Source organism: Erinaceus europaeus, chromosome 13, assembly GCF_950295315.1.
Source record: "Erinaceus europaeus chromosome 13, mEriEur2.1, whole genome shotgun sequence".
Lineage (NCBI taxonomy): Eukaryota > Metazoa > Chordata > Mammalia > Eulipotyphla > Erinaceidae > Erinaceus > Erinaceus europaeus.
In genome coordinates, this window is record NC_080174.1 from 86,444,265 (window position 1) to 86,465,447 (window position 21,183).

General features: G+C 42.2%; 1 protein-coding gene across 11 annotated transcripts in view; it reads left to right on the top strand.

Annotated features, from left to right (window-relative positions):
• The window catches only part of MIER1 (MIER1 transcriptional regulator), a 56,969-nt gene that overhangs the window by 30,349 nt on the left and 5,437 nt on the right, over positions 1–21,183 (top strand). For 5 of the 11 annotated variants that reach the window (XM_007528240.3, XM_060206379.1, XM_007528243.3 and 2 more), the window contains 6 exons: positions 1,779–1,851; positions 8,585–8,736; positions 9,935–10,016; positions 11,533–11,627; positions 15,604–15,731; positions 20,776–20,915. In XM_007528240.3, coding sequence (XP_007528302.1) covers positions 1,779–1,851; positions 8,585–8,736; positions 9,935–10,016; positions 11,533–11,627; positions 15,604–15,731; positions 20,776–20,915 — 670 coding nt within the window. The other 6 variants (XM_060206378.1, XM_060206374.1, XM_060206375.1 and 3 more) reach the window with 2 other exon arrangements.

A 21,183-nucleotide genomic window follows, 5' to 3' on the forward strand; every position in this document is an offset into this window, starting at 1 on the left:
GGCTTGAAATTTTTCCCCTGCCGAATTAATTTTTGGAATGCAAACATGCCAAGTAAACCTATCAAAATCATACCAAACAAGAGCATTGACTTGGGCTGAGGAGATAACGTGATGGTTATGTAAAAAGTCTTTCGTGCCTGAGGCTCTTGAGAACCCAGGTTCAGTCCCCTGCACCACTTTAAGTCACAACTCCTTAGTATTCTGACATAAAGAAAAAGAAAATAATAGGAACATTCAACTTACGTATAGTGGGGGGAGGCTTGAATCTTGTCTCCAACATAAAATGTTTTTATTTTTGAGAATAATGGACTATTTGATTAAGTGCTGAGGGCTCCTTTCCTATCCGCCCCCTATTTTGTTAGGGTTAACAGTTTACAGTACAGTCATTGATACATGAGTATAATTCCTCATCGCCCCACTGTTTTGTTTTCTTGATAAGGAACAAAAACCTGCTAGAAGGAGAACATGGGGAAGCTGAAACCGTCACTGCTGAGAGAGGTTTTAAGTTGCCCCTCTTGGAATACTATATAATAAAGCAGACTTCCTATAATCCACCGCTTGACTTGAATATGCTTTGTACTATATTGTAGTAAATGGTTCAGAGGCTTACCTGCTAAGATTGAAAAGATAAAACTTACCTGTTCTGATTGATAACTTGTAGACAGGTGAGTGAAGAGGCACGAGAAGTGATAGCAGAGTACTCTTCCGAGACAGGATGTAGGCAACTCTCATACAGTAAATGTAAATGTGATATTCTTGGAAAACCAATTGTCCTATACTGATGCAGCAGTGACTGCTGTATGGAGCTCCGCGTCTTCAAAGTAAAGCTAGGTAAAATGAGATATGAAGGTTAGTGGGGTAACAATAGCCGGAGAGAAAACCTTTAAGTTTTGAGAGCTATTTAACTTCCTAGCCCATGTACTTTTCAATCCCAAGTGTTTGTTTTGAAAATGAGTGAATTTATTCTTAACATTTAGCACCAGGCAGGCAAAATAATGACCCAGGTGATCTTGGTCTCTGTATACTAAACGGCTCTTGAGTGGTGATGTTCCAACTGCCTTTCTAAAGATCTATTTTCCCCATGTCTGTTTTGACTATATAACTTGATTATCAGGTTTTCCTTAAAAAGTTATAATCATAACTTGGGGAGTTATGCTTGGGGAGGCTCTTTTTCATTTTCCTTTTGTTGTAATGAAAGACAGACACTAGCTTACTTAATGGTTTGGAGTCTTCGTAGGTTTTACCTCCGTGAGCTGTATGCCAATAGTTTTTCTTCCTGTCTTTAAAGTTCTAGTTTTCACAAGTTAACATCTAAGAATCACTTGGACAGTTTGTGGAAACAGCACTGACTCCTCTCCCCACGGTTCTCCTCCTCAGTAGGCTTTGGATGAAACTGAGCGTTTGCATTTGTTAAGTTTCCCAGGTGACACGGATGCTGCTTGCTGGTCCCAGGGCCATAGTCTGTGACCAGTGTCTCAGAGTATGGGTGCTCTTACTCTTCTTTAAATTTTTCTCTCTCCGTGCTTTGCATACCCATCGTCTCCTTTGCATTCATGCCATTATTGCTAATACTTCATCCAATCACATCTGAGCTCTATTATTAACTCATTCATCCTCACAGTAGTCCTTTGAGGTAGCCACCTGGCATGTCTGTGTGTTATGTCAGAGACACTAGGGACAGTTTGCCTATGGAGATGTCAGGAAGTGGACATGTCAGGAAGTATGTGTAAAATCTGTTGATTTGATCTTACTAATGTTTTGTGTCATCTTTGTAATAGGAGATTATGGTGGGCTCCATGTTTCAAGCCGAGATTCCAGCTGGCATCTGTAGATACAAAGAAAATGAAAAAGGTGGGTTACTAGCAAAGCTACAGAGCTGTTCTCATGCTTTCCGAGGTGCAAATCTGTTACTTTATAAGGGTCATTTGTGAAGCCACATTGTTGAAGGAGTGTATTTTTCCCAGGGGCTGGCTGGTAACTCAGAGCGCCTGCTGCCCTTGCCAGGACCTGGGGCTCAGCCCCACAGATGTTCCTGCAGCTGGGAAGCTTCGCGAGTGGTGATGATGGTGTCACTCCTCTCCGTCTCTCCCGCTGTCTTTCACTTCACTTTCCGAAGGCGGGCGGGGGGAGGGGGTGGGTGGCGGGAGCCTGCTGGGAGCAGTGGAGCTGTGCTAACAATAATTCCACTAACGATAACAGGTAGCGAAGAAAATTTTTTCTTTCAGATTTTTAGCTTATGTCAGTGGAAGCTACTGAACAGGTTTAAAAAATCGAACAAACAAGTGATAGCCAAAGCTTATTTGTTTCTGAAACTCATTACTGAAATTGAGCACTTGGATATTTGCACATTTTAAATACTTTAGGTTAAATTTGGCATGAAATAGTAAATGATCCTATAAGTCATTAATACTTAACCTCCCAGTAAACTAGAATTGTTTCTGAAGTGACCTTGATTTACAAGTGTGTAAATGTTCTAGAAATAGTTTCTCGCCCCCTCAAAACCTGCCTAGGCCACCTGACTTCTGTCAGTCCTTCCCTTCAACCCCTTTGTTAACCTGAATTCTTATTCCTTGAGTCCATGGCCTTCATGGAACTTTTTTTTCTTGGCTTTGCTCTTTGTTTATTCCCTCTGTTTGTGAGGTCCTTGTGTTTCCATTTCATATAAGTCCTATCAGTATTTCTTGTAGGTCTAGTTTGGTAATGAGTTTCTTTGGCTATTGTTTGTCTGAAAAGTTCTTTGACCCTCCCTCAAACCTAAATAACAGCAGAGCCAAGTATTCTTGAGTGGCGAGCTTTTCCATTCAAAACTTGGAATATCCCCTACCAATGCTTTGTTGCAGTGGAGTTTCTACTGAGAAGCAAGCTGGTGGGGGTTCCCTTGTACATGACTGCTCTCTTTTGAGTAGCCCTCATTCAGAATCCTCTCTTGATCATTGCCATTTTTTGATTAGTATGTGTCTTGGTCGACGTAGGTATGGGTTCATTTTTCTTAGAGCACTTTGAATTTCCTAGGTCAGGAGGTCTCTGTCCTTTTTTTAATTTGGGGAAATTCTCAGCTACTATTTCTTCAAATATGAATTCTGTCCTTTTCTCCTCCTTACACCCCTATGTTGTAAATATTCCTCTTGATGTTCAAGAATTCTTATCTTCATTTGTTGTAGTGCCCTTTTTTTTTGCTATCTTTATTTATTGGATAGAGATAGCCAGAAATCAAGAGGTTAGAGGGAGAGAGACAGACACACACACCTGCAGCTCTGCTTCACCACTCGCAAAGCTTTCCTCCCTCAGGTGGGGACTGGGGGCTCAAACCTGGGACCATAGTGCCTTTTTCTTTATGCTGTATTGTGTGTGTATTGTGGGGGAAGTAGAGTTTTCTTCTACTCTGTCGTCTTCCTTTCCACTGCAGCCTTCAGTGTCTTCCTGCAGATGTTGGGCTGTGTGTGTGTGTGTGTGTGTGTGTGTGTGTGTGTGTGTGTGTGTGTGTGTGTGTGTGTGTGTGTGTGTGTCTTGGTCAGTCACTGTATACAGTTTCTCCTGGCCTGTTTGCCTGTATCTGTCACATGGTTGGTGGTTTCTGTTTCCCCCCTTTTTATTTCGCAGGGCCCAGTGGGAAGGTAGTGGGCTGGATTTGGGATGGGAGTTGGGGCTGGTGGCAGTGGCTACTGGCTAGACCAGGTGGGTGTCAGTGGAGGAAACTGTCAACTGGCCTGGGTGGGTAGCAGAGCTGAGAACCCAGCGGGACAGGTGGCTTCAGAGACTAGAATCTGGCCAGAAGTTACAGAGCTAAGGGGGAAACAGACTTTTGCCTTTGTGGTGAAAATCGTCATCTTTGCTGTTTAGATTCTGGGTTTCTGCATTTATTTATTTTTCTTTAATTTTTTTTTTCCTTGCCTTGTTACCCTTGTCATTATTGTTGTTTCATTGCTGCTGTTGTTGGGTAGGACAGAGAGAGATGGAGAGAGGAGGGGAGACGGGGAGAGAAAGACAGACATCTGCAGACCTGCTTTACTGTCTGTCCCCCACTGTACCGAGGGATGCTTTGGTGTGGTGGTGTGTTTTGTATTTCTACCTTTATCTGGAAAAGTCCGTCTGAGTGATGAAGCTACGTACAGCATTAAAAGTAACGATATATTAATATTAAACTGAGGTGAAACTTTTTTAAAATTTTATTTATTATTGGATAGAGACAGAGAGAAATTGAGAGATAGGGAGAGACACTTGTAACTCAACTCTGCCCCTCGTGAAGCTTTCCCCCTGTAGGTGGAGACCGGGGGCTTGAACCTAGGTCCTTGTGTACTGTAACATGAGTCAGAGTTTAACCGGGTGACCACCACTTGGCCCCTAACAGAGGTGAAACTTACCGGCTACACCACTAGATAAGGCTGTCAGAGGTGTGGTCCTGTGTAGTACCTGTTTTCCTTAATGGAAAAGGCTTGCAAAATAATTTTCAGCAGTTTGATAAGCAAGTACTCGAAGAGAATTGGTCCAGATCCAGATGATATTAACGATAGTGCCGCAAGACAGAGCTGTTCTGAAAACTGGAAGCTGGGCTAGGGTTTTTTCATTGATAAAGGAAATGTTGTCACTACATATTCTGGAGAGAAGACATGTTTTCCTTTCATATTTGTCATCATTACTTCTTTTTTTTATTTAAAATTTATTTATTCCCTTTTGTTGCCCTTGGTGTTTTATTGATGTCGTCGTTGTTGGATAGGACAGGGAGAAATGGAGAGAGATGGGGAAGACGGGGGGGGGGGAGGGGGAAGAGAAAGATAGACACCTGCAGACCTGCTTCACTGCCTGTGAAGCGACTACCCTGCAGGTGGGGAGCCGGGGGCTCGAACCGGGATCCTTAGGCCGGTCCTTGCGCTTAACCTGCTATACTACCGCCCAACTCCCTGTCATCATTACTTCTAAATTGAACGAGTATGTAAACAAGATGTGAGCTCCGGACAGGTAGGAGTGCTGTTCCTTTGAGCTGGTATCTGTTTTAGTTCTGTTCCTATCTAACATGGCCTTAAAATCATGTGAGTTGCCATCTATATGTAACCATACTTTGTAAACATTTATTTTGTTGTTCTGCATGTCATCGTTAACACCTGGCGTAATTCCTGGCTGGTCTGGCTTCAGGTGCAGTTGGCATCAGGTGTCTTCACACTCTCCTCTCCTTTATCCTCAATAAACTAAGCATGGCTCCTGGGAACTCCTACCCTTTACATTGTTCTTGGCAGATAATCAGCAAGAATGAGAAGCTTCTGGTTTCCTCTTGCTTCAGCAAAAGTCCCAGAGAAGAGCTTCCATTGACCCAGCCTAATGTCATACCGACACAGAAGTAATTCCTGTGAGGAGAAAGAGAGTACTCTGGCTAGCCCTGGCCCTTGATCTATGCTTGGGACTCTGTGGGGCTATGTCCACCTCCCTCAGACGAACTGTATTAAAAGGGCAGAATTTTCAGACATGTTGGACAGGTGAAGCATAAATTTTCAAAGTTAAGTGTACATTTTGTTACTTACATGTACTAAGCTGAGTAAGTACTATAATCCTGGTAAGATTAGGTCATTAGCAGACTCGATGAGCATACTGTCGGGTATTTACAGGCGCTGCTGCCTGCCCCGGCCCCTGAATTGTTTGACCAAAGATGTCAGTAGTGCTCACACACTGGGAACCTTCAGCTAGGTTGAGAATTGTGTCAAAGAAAGAGAATAAGTCAAGAGAATGGGGCAGCTTATCCCCGTGAAGTTTTCATGGTGGCAGAACAAACATTTTAGAGTAAATGGTATCAGACTTATGAAACAGTGATCACACATGTAAATCGCTGTTTGAGAAAAGACGTCACGCATTAGCCCAGGGTGACAAACAGGCGGTCCCTTGAATCTTCACATAGGGAAAAGTCAACTAGACAAGACGGAGGCCAGTAGTCATGGGAGTTTCTGTTGTGAACCTACCTCATTATTACATCATAATGTTGCCTATTAATCATTACTTTCATCATAATATATTAGACATTTTACTTTAGCATTTAAATGTAATAAAAATTTCCCCTCTAATAGCTGGTTCATACAGTATCTTTTGTGAACAGTGTTATTTCTGGGCTCAGTGCTTGCATGACTCCACCACTGTCTGCCAGCAGCCTTTTTTCCCCCCAATAAAGGTTACAGACAGGGAGAAAGAGAAGGAGAGACCCCTCGCGTGAAACACATAGGCACGCATGCCCTACCTACCTCAGCATGTAGACCTGGGTCTTTGAGCATGATCACGTGTTTACAGTGTGTCACCACCCAGTCCCAGTAAATACACGTTTATTCACTGGGAATGAAGTTCCCAGACTGCAAGTTTGTTGATAGTTTTGTCATTCATGGTGGTTCCTCAGCTTTCTCTAGTAGTCCTCCACCCTACCCCCCTATGGTGACCTTTGTTGAATTATTTGGACAGCTCTTTCTGCTTGTCCGACAAACTTGATTACTTTTTGGTTTTTCTGATTGCTTTCTGGCTAACAAAATTATTGTCAGATAGCTGAATTGAGAATGTGTCTGTGCCTTGCTATTCAAAGTGTGGCTGGCCCATAGTTCAGCACCATCAGATTTACCTGTGAATCCACGAGAAACTCAGACAGGAGGCTCCGATTTCACACTGATGAAGCCATAGTCTACACATAGAACATTCTAACTCTCCATTAATACTCTGAACTCCTGCCTCTGAAACTCTCTTAGCTCACTTATTTATAACCAAATGCAGATTATATCTCTCAGTCATACAAGATCAATGTATTTCAGAATGTCATTTTAAAATCCTAACATTGGAGTTTGTCAGTAACATTCAGGAGGTCAGGTGATGTAAAGTATACCAGGCACTGTGTCAAGGACCTGAGTTTCCACCTGTAGGGGCCGGGGGGTGGGGGGGGGGTTCAAGAGCTGTGAAGCATGCTGCAGGTCTCCCTCCCTCTCTATTGCCCTGTTATAGTCTAAGGAAAACATTCAGAATGAAGTAATTTGAGAAGATGCTATGTGTGTCAGTGGTGCAATGTCTTAAAATCTTTTTTTTTTTTTGCCTCCAGGATTATTGCTGGGCTCTGTGCCTGCACCATGAATTTACTGCTCTTGGAAGCTTTTTTTTTTTTTAGCACTGTTGTGGTTGTTGTTATTGGTGTCATTATTGGGTAGGACAGAGAGGAATGGAGAGAGGGGGAAGAGAAAGACAGATACCTGCAGACCTGCTTCACCGCCTGTGAAGCCACTCCCCTGCAGGTGGGGAGCCGGGGGCTGGAACTGGGATCCTTGTGCCGGTCCTTGGGTCCTTGCGCTTCACGCCACGTGTGCTTAGCCCGCTGCACTACTGCCCGACCCCCAAAATCTAATGTTTGTATTGCTACCAGTGTTACTGTTGTTGTTACAGCATTTCTCTTCATATTATGTTTATAGATGTTATTTCTCTTTATAGTAGCAAACTTTTCTGAATTTTTGGTCTCTTGACATTTAGTTCTCCCACAGTTACTGTACTTACTGTTTTATTTAGATGGCAGTGGTCTTTTAAGACTTAAACGTGTTTAATGAGTTTAAATGAAATTTATTTGCCAAATAGTTGGGTCTGATTCTGGGACTAGTAAAGGCAGAATAGTTTGTTCTCTCTGGAGGTGTTTATTGTGTTCACGATGTGATCACTTAAAAACATTTAATTGCGGGAGTCGGGCGGTGGCGCAGTGGGTTAAGCGCACGTGGCACAAAGCGCAGGGACCGGAGTAAGGATCCCGTTTCGAGCCCCCGGCTCCCCACCTGCAGGGGAGTTGCTTCACGGGCGGTGAAGCAGGTCTGCAGGTGTCTATCTTTCTCTCCCCTCTCTCTCTGTCTTCCCCTCCTCTCTCCATTTCTCTCTGTCCTATCCAACAACAAAGCAACGTCAACAATGGCAATAATAACCGCAACGAGGCTGCAACAACTAGGGCAACAAAAAGGGGGAAAAATGGCCTCCAGGAGCGGTGGATTCATGGTGCAGGCACCGAGCCCAGCAATAACCCTGGAGGAAAAAAAAAAACATTTAATTGCATAAAACTAAGTATTGTATTCTTCATCTGTGTAGCTACAATTCTGGCATCTGGCATGTCATTTTGGACTGTCATGGGTATTTTATAATTACAATTTAGAGTTGCTCAGACTGGTTAGACAAGGAACAGAATAGCTTTGGCATGGGAAATTTTCAAGAGGTCTACTGTCCTGAGCTGTATTTTATTTCATTGCTGTGGAATTGGGGCCTTCTGCACCACCTGCAGTTCCGCGGATTCAGGTTGTGTTTTCAGGGAGTGGTGGGGCTGGGGAGAGACTATGGCACTGGATTTGATACTCATTTGAAACTTGGTGAACTCAAGGTAAGTTCGATGTGATTGGAGAGGAGCATAAAGTAGCACTTACCTGATTAAGATCGATTGATTCAGTCAGACTATAGTTATTGCGCAGGAATTAAGGCGGTAGTGAGACGACACCGCCTCTTCGTTCTCTTTATTGGCTTTATTGGCTGTATGAGCCGCTCGCTTAATGATACTCTAGAGCAGACTATCAACTTTGAGATTTTTAAAATACTGTTTTTAACTCAGTCTATGAAAATGATGATCAACTCCTGTGGGACCCCGAATATTTACCAGAGGACAAAGTGATTATATTCCTCAAGGAAGCGTCTAGAAGAACAGGTGATGAGAAAGGTGTAGAAGCAATTCCTGAAGGCTCTCATATTAAAGACAATGAACAGGTATGTGAATAAGAAAAAGCTTAAGTGTTCTTACATACATGACTCATAAGCATTCGTAAGGAGAAATACTGTCACATTCAAGGTTAGTTTATTAAGCTTCCTTTGTGTTGGATGCTGGGGCTTGGGGGTGGGTGGGTGCTTAGCCCCAATTTGAGCCTTGTCCTCACCACTTTAAGGAAGCTTCACTGCTATGGGCTCTTGCACTTTCTCTGCCTCTGTCTAAAAAAGATTAGTGTGTGCTCTAAAGTTAAGGGCTTTAGACTCCATGAAATACTACTCTGCAGTAAAAAAGGCTTATACTGTGTCCTTTGGGACAAAAGGCATAGAACTGCAGGTGATTATGCTTAGCGAAGTAATTGGAGTGGTGAAAGATAACTACCGGATGGTTTCATATGCAGAATCTAGAGAACTAGCACATGAGCTTGAAGAAACACACACATACACACACACACACACACACACACACACACACACACACACACACACACACACACACAAAAACCATAAGCCTAGGGGTGTTGGGCAGTAGTGCAGCCGGTTAAGCGCAGGTGGCGCAAAGCGCAGGGACTGGCAGAAAGATCCCTGTTCGAGCCCCCGGCTCCCCACCTGCAGGGGAGTTGCCTCACAGACGGTGAAGCAGGTCTGCAGGTGTCTGTCTTTCTCTCCCCCTCTCTGTCTTCCCCTCCTCTCTCCATTTCTCTCTGTCCTATCCAACAATGATGACAACAGTAAAATAAGGGCAACTAACTAAATAAGTATTTTTTAAAAATAAGCCTAGAAGTAAACAGACTGTTTCTGTGACCTTGGAAGAAAAGTGGCTATCCTTGGAGGCGGGAGGGCGGCACAGAACTTTGGTGGGAGGTGTGATGTTGAACTACACCCTGCGCGGTTCAGATCTTGTAAACCACTGTCTATCACAGACTATTTACCAGGTAAACTGTCTCCCACCCTTCAGTGATTTGTTTCTTTTGACAGAGAACTATAAAGTTTTGAGATACTGCAACCATCACTGAGTAATTGTCCATGTTTTCGTCAGGATTGAATTTGCACCTGTTTTCTCCATCGTGTTCCCTAGAATATTCATCTTCTGAAAACATGAAAGCAAACACTTAATCTTCGACCAGTCTTTACCTTTAAGAACTTGTGGCCTTCAGCTGTTCATAGTTGAGGTCACATAGTGAAGTCTTTTTGTTTTTAGGCATTGTATGAATTGGTCAAGTGCAATTTTGATACGGAAGAAGCTTTAAGAAGGCTAAGATTTAACGTGAAAGCAGCAAGAGGTAAGCATTAGAGGACTTCCTGATACAGCAAACATTGAACACTTAAGCTCTTCGTTCTACTTAGGTCAGGTAATATTTCTGAACTCAGTAAATGAAGAACTTGTTGAGTAACTTGCACACAGCACAAATTGTATATGAGGTATTGATTGTATGGGATGGGAGGAAGGCCATCTTGTGTTTGAAAAATTAAGGCTATTGAAGTGAAATAGACAATACCTCTGAATTTCAAGGCATTTACATGTATATAAACTATTGCTTATTCTTTGTAATAACCTTATGAACTAAATAATGTCACAATGTTACCTTCAGTTTAAAACAGTTGAGACTAGGATCTCGGAATTGAAATAACTCAGCTGAAACAAGTAATGACTACTAAATAATGAAGTCATTTAGGGGGACTGTGTGGAGGGAGACTGGAGACTTGGAACTCTGGTGGTAACAGTGTGGAATTATACCCTTGTTGACATGGAATTTTGTAAATGAATATTAAATCACTAACAAAAAAAAATTTTTTTAAATCATGAAGCCATAATTGGAATTCAGACACTGACTTTTTTTTACCCTATTTCTCAAAAATATGGACCCAGGACCTCATAAATATTTGTGGTTTTGCCGTCCCTGGGTCACTTTTTCATTCCCATACACAGTGGGGGGAAGACACCACAGAAGCCCGAACTTGTCCTCTGCCGTGACACTTTCCATGTGGTGTAAGGGCTTGAACTTGAACCTGGGTTGTGTGCATGGCAGACCACTCTCCCCACCTGCAGAGCTCTCTCTGCAACCCAGCCCCATACCCCCACCCTGTGTTTTTCTTCTTTAAACTGACTCCGACTTCACTTCACTAAGAGGGCTATTTGTATATACTGTGTAGCAGGTGAAAGAGGGCCTACTGAGTTTCGGGGACAGCTATAAGCAAAGTCCCAGACCTCGTGATGTCTCTAGAACCTAAGTAGGAAACCTGAAAAATACTTGAGTAACTTCTTCCGAAGAGAATTTCGAAGGTGGAATTCAAACTTACCTCAATGTAACTTAGCCTTTTGGAGGAAAGGAGGGAGTCTGCTAGGGAAGCTTCTAGAGCAAAGTGCATTTTTGCTTGGATGCCACAGCTTAGCGAGGCGGGAAGCAGGTGCAGCAGAATGCAACAGGAACCGTGTCAGACGAGAGTGGGCCTGTCCAGGGTGGTATGTCCACAGGCCACATGTGTCTCCTGTGAGACAGACACAGCAGGCTTCAGGAATTTGAAGGTGGCCCGTATATATTGTGGGGTCATAAGACACAAAAAGAAAACAGCCTATAGCGAGATTGGAGAGTTAGAAATCAAATTCAGAATTTCATTAAATAAGGAGTTTTGTGTTGCACTATCTTTGCAGTCATGAGTGTTAGAGCTAAAACAGTCCCCTCCTTGTTAACATCAAGTTACACTTTTTGTTTGTTTTACATTTTTCATTTGCAATATTGTTTGTTATATGCAACTTGGTGGAATATTGCTTTACAGTTTCCCCCCTCATTTTGTCAGAGGAATTATCAGTTTGGACAGAGGAAGAGTGTAGAAATTTTGAACAAGGACTGAAGGCCTATGGAAAAGATTTTCATTTGATTCAGGCTAATAAAGTAAGTAATATGTTCTCTCCTTTAGGGAAAAAGAAGTCTCACTTTAGCAACCCAAATCATCTTATATCTTGTCTAATCATTTGACGCATTCTGTAGGGGTAGGGTAATGTAGGTTAGGGTAGGGTAGGCTATGGTAGGGTAGGGTAGGGTAGGGGCATGTAGGGAGCACATATGCTGCCACACTCAGGAGCCCAAGTTCAAGCCTCCACTCCACACTATAGGAGCAGGCAGTGAAGCGGGTCTACAGTGTCTGTTTCTCTCTCCCTATCTTCCTATCCCCTCTCTGTTTCTCTGTCCTATCTATCAAGTAGTAAAAGATAAAAGGAAAAAAATGGCCACTGAGAGCAGTTTATTCCTAGTGCAGGCACCCTGGTGGCAGTAAATAATAATAACAATAAATGTATTATCACTATGTAATATATGCTTAGGCTTTCTGGTATATCTTTGTCAGGCAGCTGTTTTCAATACATAATGTATACTTTTTAAGATTTATACTCTTTTAATACTTTGATAAGCATTGTTATTATAGGAAGTGTGTTAAAAAAAAGTGCCTAGTTGATTGTAACTATTTTCTGTGAACTTGGCAACAGATTTTAGGGAGTTTGATACGATTTTGAAACTTTAAACATTTTTTAAAAATATTTATTTGTTCCCTTTTGTTGCCCTTGTTTTATTGTTGTAGTTATTATTTTTGTCATTGTTGTCTGGTAGGACAGAGAGAAATGGAGAGAGGACCCCCACACTGCCGTAAGCTAGAGCTGAGCAGCGCTCTGGTAAATAAAAAAAAGAAATGGAGAAAGGAGGGGAAGACGGGGAGAGAAAGACAGAGATACCTGCAGACCTGCTTCACAACCTATGAAGCAACTCCCCTGCAGGTGGGGAGCCAGGGGCTTGAACTGAGATCCTTATGCCGGTCCTTGTGCTTTGCACAACCTGCACTTAACCTGCTGTGCTACCGCCTGACTCCCTACTTTAAGACATTTTTAACATGTCATTTACATTACATTTAAATGACATTAATTAAGATATTTTAAGAGCCTATGGGGCTCGGTCAGCAGTTAGAGTATAAGACTTGAATTCCTGAGACCTTGGGTTCAGTCCCCAGCACTGTAGATACCAGAATGGTGGTGTGTGTGTGTGTGTGTGTGTAAAATCAATCTTGAAAAGTAAACATTTTTTTTTCACATTTTCCTATGTCCTAGCCATCATAAAATTAAATAGTATTTAATTTTTGTTGTGATTTAATTTCCCTGGGAGCTGGGCAGTAGCACAGCAGGTTAAGTACACATGGCAGAAAGCGCAGGGACCGACATCAAGATCCCAGTTCGAGCCCCGGCTCCCCCACCTGTAGGGAGTTCATTTCATAGGCAGTGAAGCAGGTCTGCAGGTGTCTTTCTCCCCCTCTGTCTTCCCCATCTCTCTTGATTTCTCTCTGTCCTATCCAACAATGACAGCAATAACAACAATAATAATAATGACGATACACAAGGGCAGCAAAAGCGAAAAAAATAGTTTCTAAAAAAGAAATTTTAAAAAAGATTTAATTTCTCCAACGGTTGCTTCAGCAGGTCAGTTTTGTTTTATATGACTATAATTTTAGATACTTTTCCCCCCTTATTTTAATGAGAGAAGCACGGAAGCGAGGAGCCGGGCAGTAGAGCACATGGGTGCACGTTAGGCAGCGCACAAGGACCCAGGTCCAAGCTCCATCCCCACCTGCAGGGAAGAGGCTCCTGAAGTGGTGAAGCAGGCGTCTCTGTCTATGTCTCTGTCTCACTTTCTCTCCCCTCCCCCTTTCAATTTCTCTGTCTTTCTATCAAATAAATTAACAATTTTATAAAGAAAAAAATATACAAGTAGTGCTCAACTCTGGCTTATGGTGGTTCTTGGGTTTGTACCCAGGACCTCAGAACCTCTGGATGAAAGACATGGACATAACCATTATGCTGTCTCACCAGCCCTAATTTTAGAATTTGACACTGCAAAATTCAGCATCATTCACCATTCCCTATTGGTAGTATCAGTGATAGCTATACCCTAAAGAAATATGTGAGTACTTACAGATTTTAGAATTCTGTGTGTTGAGCTTTACCTTCGTGCATGTATAACTTAAGCATCTTTGGACCACTTTATTTTTCTTGATTCACGTGTGGGTAAAAGGAGACAACACCGCACTGAACCTCCCTCGCAGTCCCCTGGCACTACCATAGATGCTGAGCCTCAAACCTTGTCAGGGAGCTGTCTTAAATTTTAATTTTCTTAAAACTAAAATTGGGCTCCAACAAAGGGAGGTAGTGCCATTGGTAGCACAACATACATGTCATGCCTGAGGCCAGCAGAGCTCCCAGACTCCCTGGCTTATGATGGAGACACCATAAGCTGGAGCTCAGCAAAGTTGTGGCACGGCACTGTTGTTGTTTGTTCTATTTTTTTAAAGGAGAAAAACTGAAATAGGGTATGAATAAGTCGTAGCTACCCAGTTGTATAGTACAGGAAAGTGTGTTCTGTTTGTAGGAGGTTAAGAGAAGCAAGTTTAAATGCAGAAAGCTAGATTTAGCATGTTTTTAGCAAATATAAATGTCAGGGGGTCTTGCAAACTAGCTTAAAGATAGCATCTTAGTAAGTTATGTCCGCTTGAGTTAAAAGTCTGTGAAAGGATCACATGACATTAATGATAGATCATATATGCCTCTGATTATAAAGACATAGAAAAACCGTTTCATGTCTGAAAGGGACGACAGTTCAAATAGAAGTTTCCTTGGATCTTGTTTGGGTGGGGCCACCTTACTTTGCTAGGCTCCCCATGGGGGCGCTGCTGGAATGATAAGTTGATCTAACAGCAGTAACAACCCTACAGAAATCTTTGTAATTATCTGTGAGGGTGATCTTTCAGTATCAGCTCAAGTATTAAGATTTCACTTGTACAACTGGAATTGAAGTTTTGATTTTAAAAGTCAGTTAGTTCTATTAGGCAAGCTTAATCTAGTTTTGTTCTCAGTGAAATACAGCTGGGCTAGCATGATAGCTCACCTGATCAGTGGGCCCAGTTGGTCAAGTGCATGAACTTGGGCTTCAGCCCAGCCCTCCATGCCCTAAACTTGAGTTCTGTGCTGTCTTCCCTTTCTATCTTTTTTCTGATAAAGCTCTGGTGATTTTCAGTCTTAGAGCAGCGTGGGCTAGAGTGATAAAGGGCAAGCAAGGAGAAAGGTGACGACGACTATGTTGGGAAAGGAAATCAGGGTGTCGGGGCCAGGTGGTGGCACACCTGGTGGGTCGCACACATTGCAGTGTCGAAGGATCTGGGTTCAGACTCCTCAGGCCCCCCCCTTGCGGGAGGAAAGCTTCACAAGTGGTAAAGTGGTGCTCCGGCGATCTGTCTCCCTCTTCCCTCTCAATTTCCATCCAACATAAAATAAACAAAAGCATACAAAGGAAAACAAGGCGTCATCAAGTTAGCTGGGGAGCCACGTGATACAGCAGAGATATAAAGGGGGAATCAATCATTCAGGTCCACAAATAGGCATGGTGCCGTGATTTAGTGGGTAGCATTATCAAAATATCTTTGAATTCACTGGAATAGTCTTAACATTTCTAGAAACTAAATTCAGCCAGCTTCACTTTGGGAACTATTCAAAGAATCTTCAGTGGCAACTTAAAAGGTAGCCTTCCCAGGATCTCAGGCTAAAATTACTTGCAAGCTGTTTATTACACTTGTTTCAATCGAAATGTCAGCTCCCTGTATATTTTCAAAAGTTTGTAACCTGAAACTAAAGCATGATGCTGAATACTGCAGGCTTGCTGTCATGGTATTAGTATGTTCCTGGGATTAACATAGATACTGCAACGGTGTGTTTTATACATGGCACCACATAGTAGTTCAGACCAGCTACGTTTGCTTTCAGAGTTCAGAAATGTTACAGGAAGTAACGCCTTTAAGAAGATAAATCTTTTAAAAGAAGTCTTTGTTTTCTTGTAGGTTCGAACAAGGTCAGTTGGTGAATGCGTAGCATTCTATTACATGTGGAAAAAATCCGAACGTTACGATTTCTTTGCTCAGCAAACTCGTTTTGGGAAAAAGAAATATAATCTTCATCCTGGTGTAACGTGAGTTTACTTTTGCTTTCAAGTCATTTTTGTTAACCTCTCCTAGTATTTTCTTAAGTGAGTATTATATAGTAACTATACAATCTTTTATAGGTAGCATAAGTCTTTGACATTTGAATTGATTTGCACAATGACATTTAGACTTCAGTGTCTAAAAAACACTATAAACTACAGATCATATTTGTAAAACATTATAACCCATGACCCATATTATTTGAGGCAGCAGATAGATCCAAGCCAAGTGTTAGTGTGTTAAGTTTTCGGTAGGTATTCCCAAGAGGCAATCAAAACAGCTGTGAAAGCATGTTTTTGTTAAAAATGTATTTTTTGGGAGTCAGGCGGTAGCGCAGCGGCTTAAGCGCACGTGGCGCAAAGCACAAGGATCCCAGTTTGAGCCCCCGGCTCCCCACCTGCAGGGGAGTCGCTTCACAATCGGTGAAGCAGGTCTGCAGGTGTCTCTCTTTCTCTCCCCTTCTCTGTCTTCCCTCTCCTTTCTCCATTTCTCTCTGTCCTATCCAACAACGATGACATCAGTAACTACAACAATAAAACAAGGGCAACAAAAGGGAATAAATAAATAAAGTATATTTCTTCAGTATAAATACATATGATTTTAATCTAATAAACGTAGTTAGAAAGCAGACTGTCTTGTCTAAAATTACAGAGCCATATACCCTTTGCAGAGGAATAAAATTTTTTATTTATCTAAGTTACCTTTGATCCTAATAGCGAAAATAAGATTTAGAGACACAGTGAAGTGGAAGGAACAGGGATATCTATAGTCAGTCATGTCAGGCGACAACGTTGTTACAGTTCTCTACAAAGGAAAGAACAGTACTTGAGAACTTCCCTTTTCTTTAGATGATTTCTTACAATCATTTAACAGAAATATTTAGTAGTAGAGTAACTTAAGCTTCCCCCTATGGAAGCTGTGGAAGTAGGGATTGTTACTTACTTTTTTTTTTTTTTTTTTTTTGCAAAATACCTTTCTTATGTGTCTGATATTTCCACCAACCAAATTTCTTCAGCTTCATTTGTACTAGCTTTGGAGTGAAAAACATTGTCCTCACCACAGGCGATTTGTTCAACGAGTACATAAGCGGACAGGACCCTCTGTTTCAAGAGTCACTCTATATAATGCCCATGAACTTTTAATTCTACCATACGATCCTTGGTTATAAATTTTACTGTTTGGGGAATAAAATAATGCTAAGTGATGACCTGACCTAGTCATTATTTACTGGTAAAGATTCCTAAGGCCAAAGGGCTTTCAGAGTTGTGCTTATATGCATACTTGACTGCTTTTTTTGTTTGTTTGTTTTTTGTTTTTTTCCCCATGATCACGTTCATTTATAGGTGTCTCTTTGCTAGGTACTTCCTCAGAGCATGGGACACTCTAAAATCCAAAACAAAAATGCTTTAAAAGGGGGCTAAAATGGATGTGGTTGTCCTTGGGACAGCATGTCCTGCATCGTCCCTTATTAGTCACAGTCACACAGTGGCAAGTGTGAATCCCGTCTGTAGCACCATCCCGAACTTAACTCATTGCTTACGGATAAGACTTGTGAATTTTTCCCTGGATTATTGGCTGGTGGTAGTGAGGTGCAATGATGTGCAATCAGATGTAGCTCTCTGCTCTTCAGTGTATATCGTAATCGTTTTCAAGCTGCTCTACAGGGAAAAGCAATAGTAGCATCTTTCATTTTTTTCCGCCCATTTCAGAAATAATGTTCACACATGAACTACTGCAGGCAGTCTGTCATCATCAGCAGTAAGAACCTAAGAGTTGCCATGCTGGGTCAGACCCATGGTTCATCCAGTTTTCACTTTCAGAAAGCGTCACCAAGGGAAGTGTTGTGGCTGGCTTAGGTGGTCCTCTGTGCCGTCAAGCTCAACAGGTTAGGTAGGGCTGTACCACAAAACGCACCTGAGTTTCTGAGGTCCTCTCTCCCTAGCTCCTGAAAGCTTTTTGGAGACACTTAGTACTGGCAGCCGTGATAGGCTCAGTGTTCTGTGGCTGGCCTGCCGTAACCACAGATTCAAGTGACCTCGTGTCCCTTCCTTGCTTAGACTGAGTTGACCCTGGAACGGTGTGAAGAGAGCAAAGGCTTTTCCCCCAGATAAGAATGTCAGAGGTTTTTACATCTCTTCTGTTCTTGCATAAAGTTGGTTCCCATCCCCCCTCCTTAATTGAAAAAGCTGTTTGCCTGATAACACAGCTGTGTTAGCTGTGCTGTGCCTCTAGGCAGCTGTGACCAAGACACCATTGTTTTCCAGATGAGAAGAAAATTGTGGTTTTCTGTAGGTGTGAAGATCGTTTTTAGTTTGTTCCAGGACCTGCTGCTCCTCAATAGTATGGCTGCAGTCTGAGTGGCTTTACAAATACAAAGTTAAGTTTATTGGTGACAGCACATTCTGCAAGTTGTTTTTCTGTTACATTGGGTGCCTGCCTTGTTCACCAGAATGAAGCACATTTACCCCTTTTCTGCCTATAAACAGTCTGTGAGGAATCCAGAGTAATCTATGTATGCTCACTACCTTGAATAATTGATGCCATGTGCAAATTGATTTGACTGTAACAACTTTGCAAATAATCTTTTAAATAAAAATTATTCAGTATGGCTCTGGTTATCTGAATGGTCTACATGAATCTTAAGCATTCTGGATGCCTCTAATCCTTACAGAAATTCAACACAGCATCCTGGCTGCACTCGGGGAATTTTTCTAGATTTTATTTATTTACTTACTTTGGATAGAGACAAAAACATTGAGAGGAAAGGGGGAGAGTCAGGCAGACTTCCAGGACTTGTTCACCAAATCATAAAGTTGCAGGTGGGGGTTGGGGGCCTTGAACCTGGATCCTTGCGCATGGTAATTGGTAATTGGTGTGCTCAACTAGATCGCAACCACCTGGCCCCATGTTCCACTGGGTTGACTTTTAGCATCCTCGTATTACTCATTCCACCAAACAAAGATTCTCTCCTCAGTCCCTTGTCCTATATTCCTAGTTCCTATCATCTTTCACTTCTGGAGTTTCTTTTGACGTTTGTCAAGCTCATTTTTCTGTTCCTCTACTTCGTTATGTCATGGTTGTGTGTTTATGATGACTGCCGTAAAGCTCGAGGGGTTTTGAAGACTGTCAGATTTAATTTCTTCCAACTATAAATGAGGAAAATTACATGTGGGATATTTAATCGAGTAGTCTCTAGCCAAACAATTTTTTTTTTTTTAAGATTTTATTTATTTATTCATGAAGAATGATAGGGAGAAAGAACCAGACGTCACCTCGGTGCATGTGCTGCCGGGGATTGAACTCAAGACCTCATGCTTGAGAGTCCAAAACTTTATCATTGCACCACCTCCCGGACCACCAGAAACAATTTTGATGTGTGTTAGTTTTGTCCCTCCCTCAGGCTGTTGGAAACTTGTTGAGACCAGTTACCATGTCTGTATTTATTACACCCCCATGGTCCAGAGAATGGTGATGATCATGTAGTTTGAGATTCTTAACTACGATTAATTCTCTGCTAGGTCATTACACCAACTATCACTAGAGTCCTAAGTGTTTCCACACTCCCTGTTTCATTTATAATGTTTTTATCATGCTTGTCTAAAGGGATTTAAAATTTTTTTTAAATGTATTTAATGTATTTTTTTTTATGCTACTGTGTTCCATGTACCACTTAGGAACCCCTGGTACAGTAGTAAAATACATCCCCTGCTTTTAGGTAATTATTACATTGCAGATGTTGGCAAACTTTTTCTGTAAACAGCTTGAGTATTTCAGGCTGTGCAGTTCTCGCTCTCACTGCTGCTACTGCGTAGAAATAATTGTGTTGCTGTAAAATATAAAAACAGATGGCCAGCCCAGAGGTCATGGTTTGCTGGCCTTTATCTCTGTGACTTCATAGCAATTTATAGTCTTTAAAACACTACATAAACCTTGTACAACAGCCACGTATGCTAGAGAGGTTGCTCTGAATATCTTTGTAGTAGACACTGAGCTTGACAGAGACTGCTGCTGTGATTAACCCCAGCCCAGTGGGAAGTAGTACAACCGTCTCCCCATGGCCATTATAGTCCAGGAATGGCTTTGGGGAAAGTGATTTTTTTTTTTTTTTTTTTGAGACCAAAACACTGCTCAGCTCTTGTTTACAGTGATGTGGGGGATTGAACCTGAGATTTTGGAGCCTCAGGCATGAAGGTCTGTTTGCATGACCATTATGCTATCTGCCCCCACCCCGGGAAAGTGATTTAAAAAAAAAAAAATTATTCCTTTTGTTGCCCATGTTTTACTGTTGTATTATTGTTGTTGTTATTGATGTCATTGTTGGATAGGGCAGAGAGAAATGGGGAAGAGAAAGATACACACCTGGAGACCTGCTTTACTGCCTGTGAAGCGACTGCCCTGCAGGGGGGGATCCTGGGCCTTGAACCGGGGTCCTCAAGTCAGTTCTTGCGCTTTGCACCGCCTGCGCTTAACCCGCTGCGCTACTGCCCAACCCCTGGAAAGTGATTTCTTATCTCTAACGATCTGCAGAGAAAATAAGCCCAGGAACTTAGTTTCTTTTTAGCTCAGCTCTGTTGAGATACCCAGAAGCACCAGGGAAATAGTTTCATCATGATGCCTACTTTCTGTTCGGTATTGCCATAGTCGTTGAAGAATCTTCAAGAACTTTAAAATTCCAACCTGAATCTGTTCAGAAACTCTCCTCTGCTCTTACTCACATCATCCCAACCCCTCCACTTGGATATCTCCCAGTTTTAATTGAACCATAACAAACATTTGTGTATAATTTAAAAATTCCCATATACCTGTAAATATGCTAGTTATAGAATCTTGCGCATTACCCCTACAGACGTGTAGCTAAAAGCTTTCTAAGTGAACTGTTGAGCTTCTGATGGGGTAAATGAGACGCTGGGATGAAGAAAATGAAATGATGGTATTTGTCGATAAAGTCTTCTAAATTTAACTTCCATTGTTTCTGATTCCCAACTTTTTAAATAGGAGAAACTCATGATTTTCTCCTTTCTTGATTCGAAGGGACTACATGGACCGCCTGCTGGATGAAAGTGAGAGTGCCGCTTCTAGCCGGGCGCCGTCCCCTCCCCCAACAGCTTCAAACAGCAGCAGCAGCCAGTCTGAGAAAGATGACAGCGCACTGAGCAGCGGCAACCAGAATGGTGAGGGCCGCCCAGCACTCACTCCGCTTCTCCTTCATGAGGGGGGATGCTTTTCTCCCTGAGACTGGGAAGTTGTCTTTGGGTTTCTGTTACACTTCCAAAGTAGAAGTCAAAAGTATTGGGAAGAGTGGGTGGAACCAGAATCTGCGTGCCTGCATGCGTTCCTGCAGTGACAGACAGGCAGAAGTAGTGCTCTGTCAGTAGGAGATTCACTCTGCTTACCTTGTTGAGGTACCTGGACATATATGTGAGTGACTCCAAGAGTGGA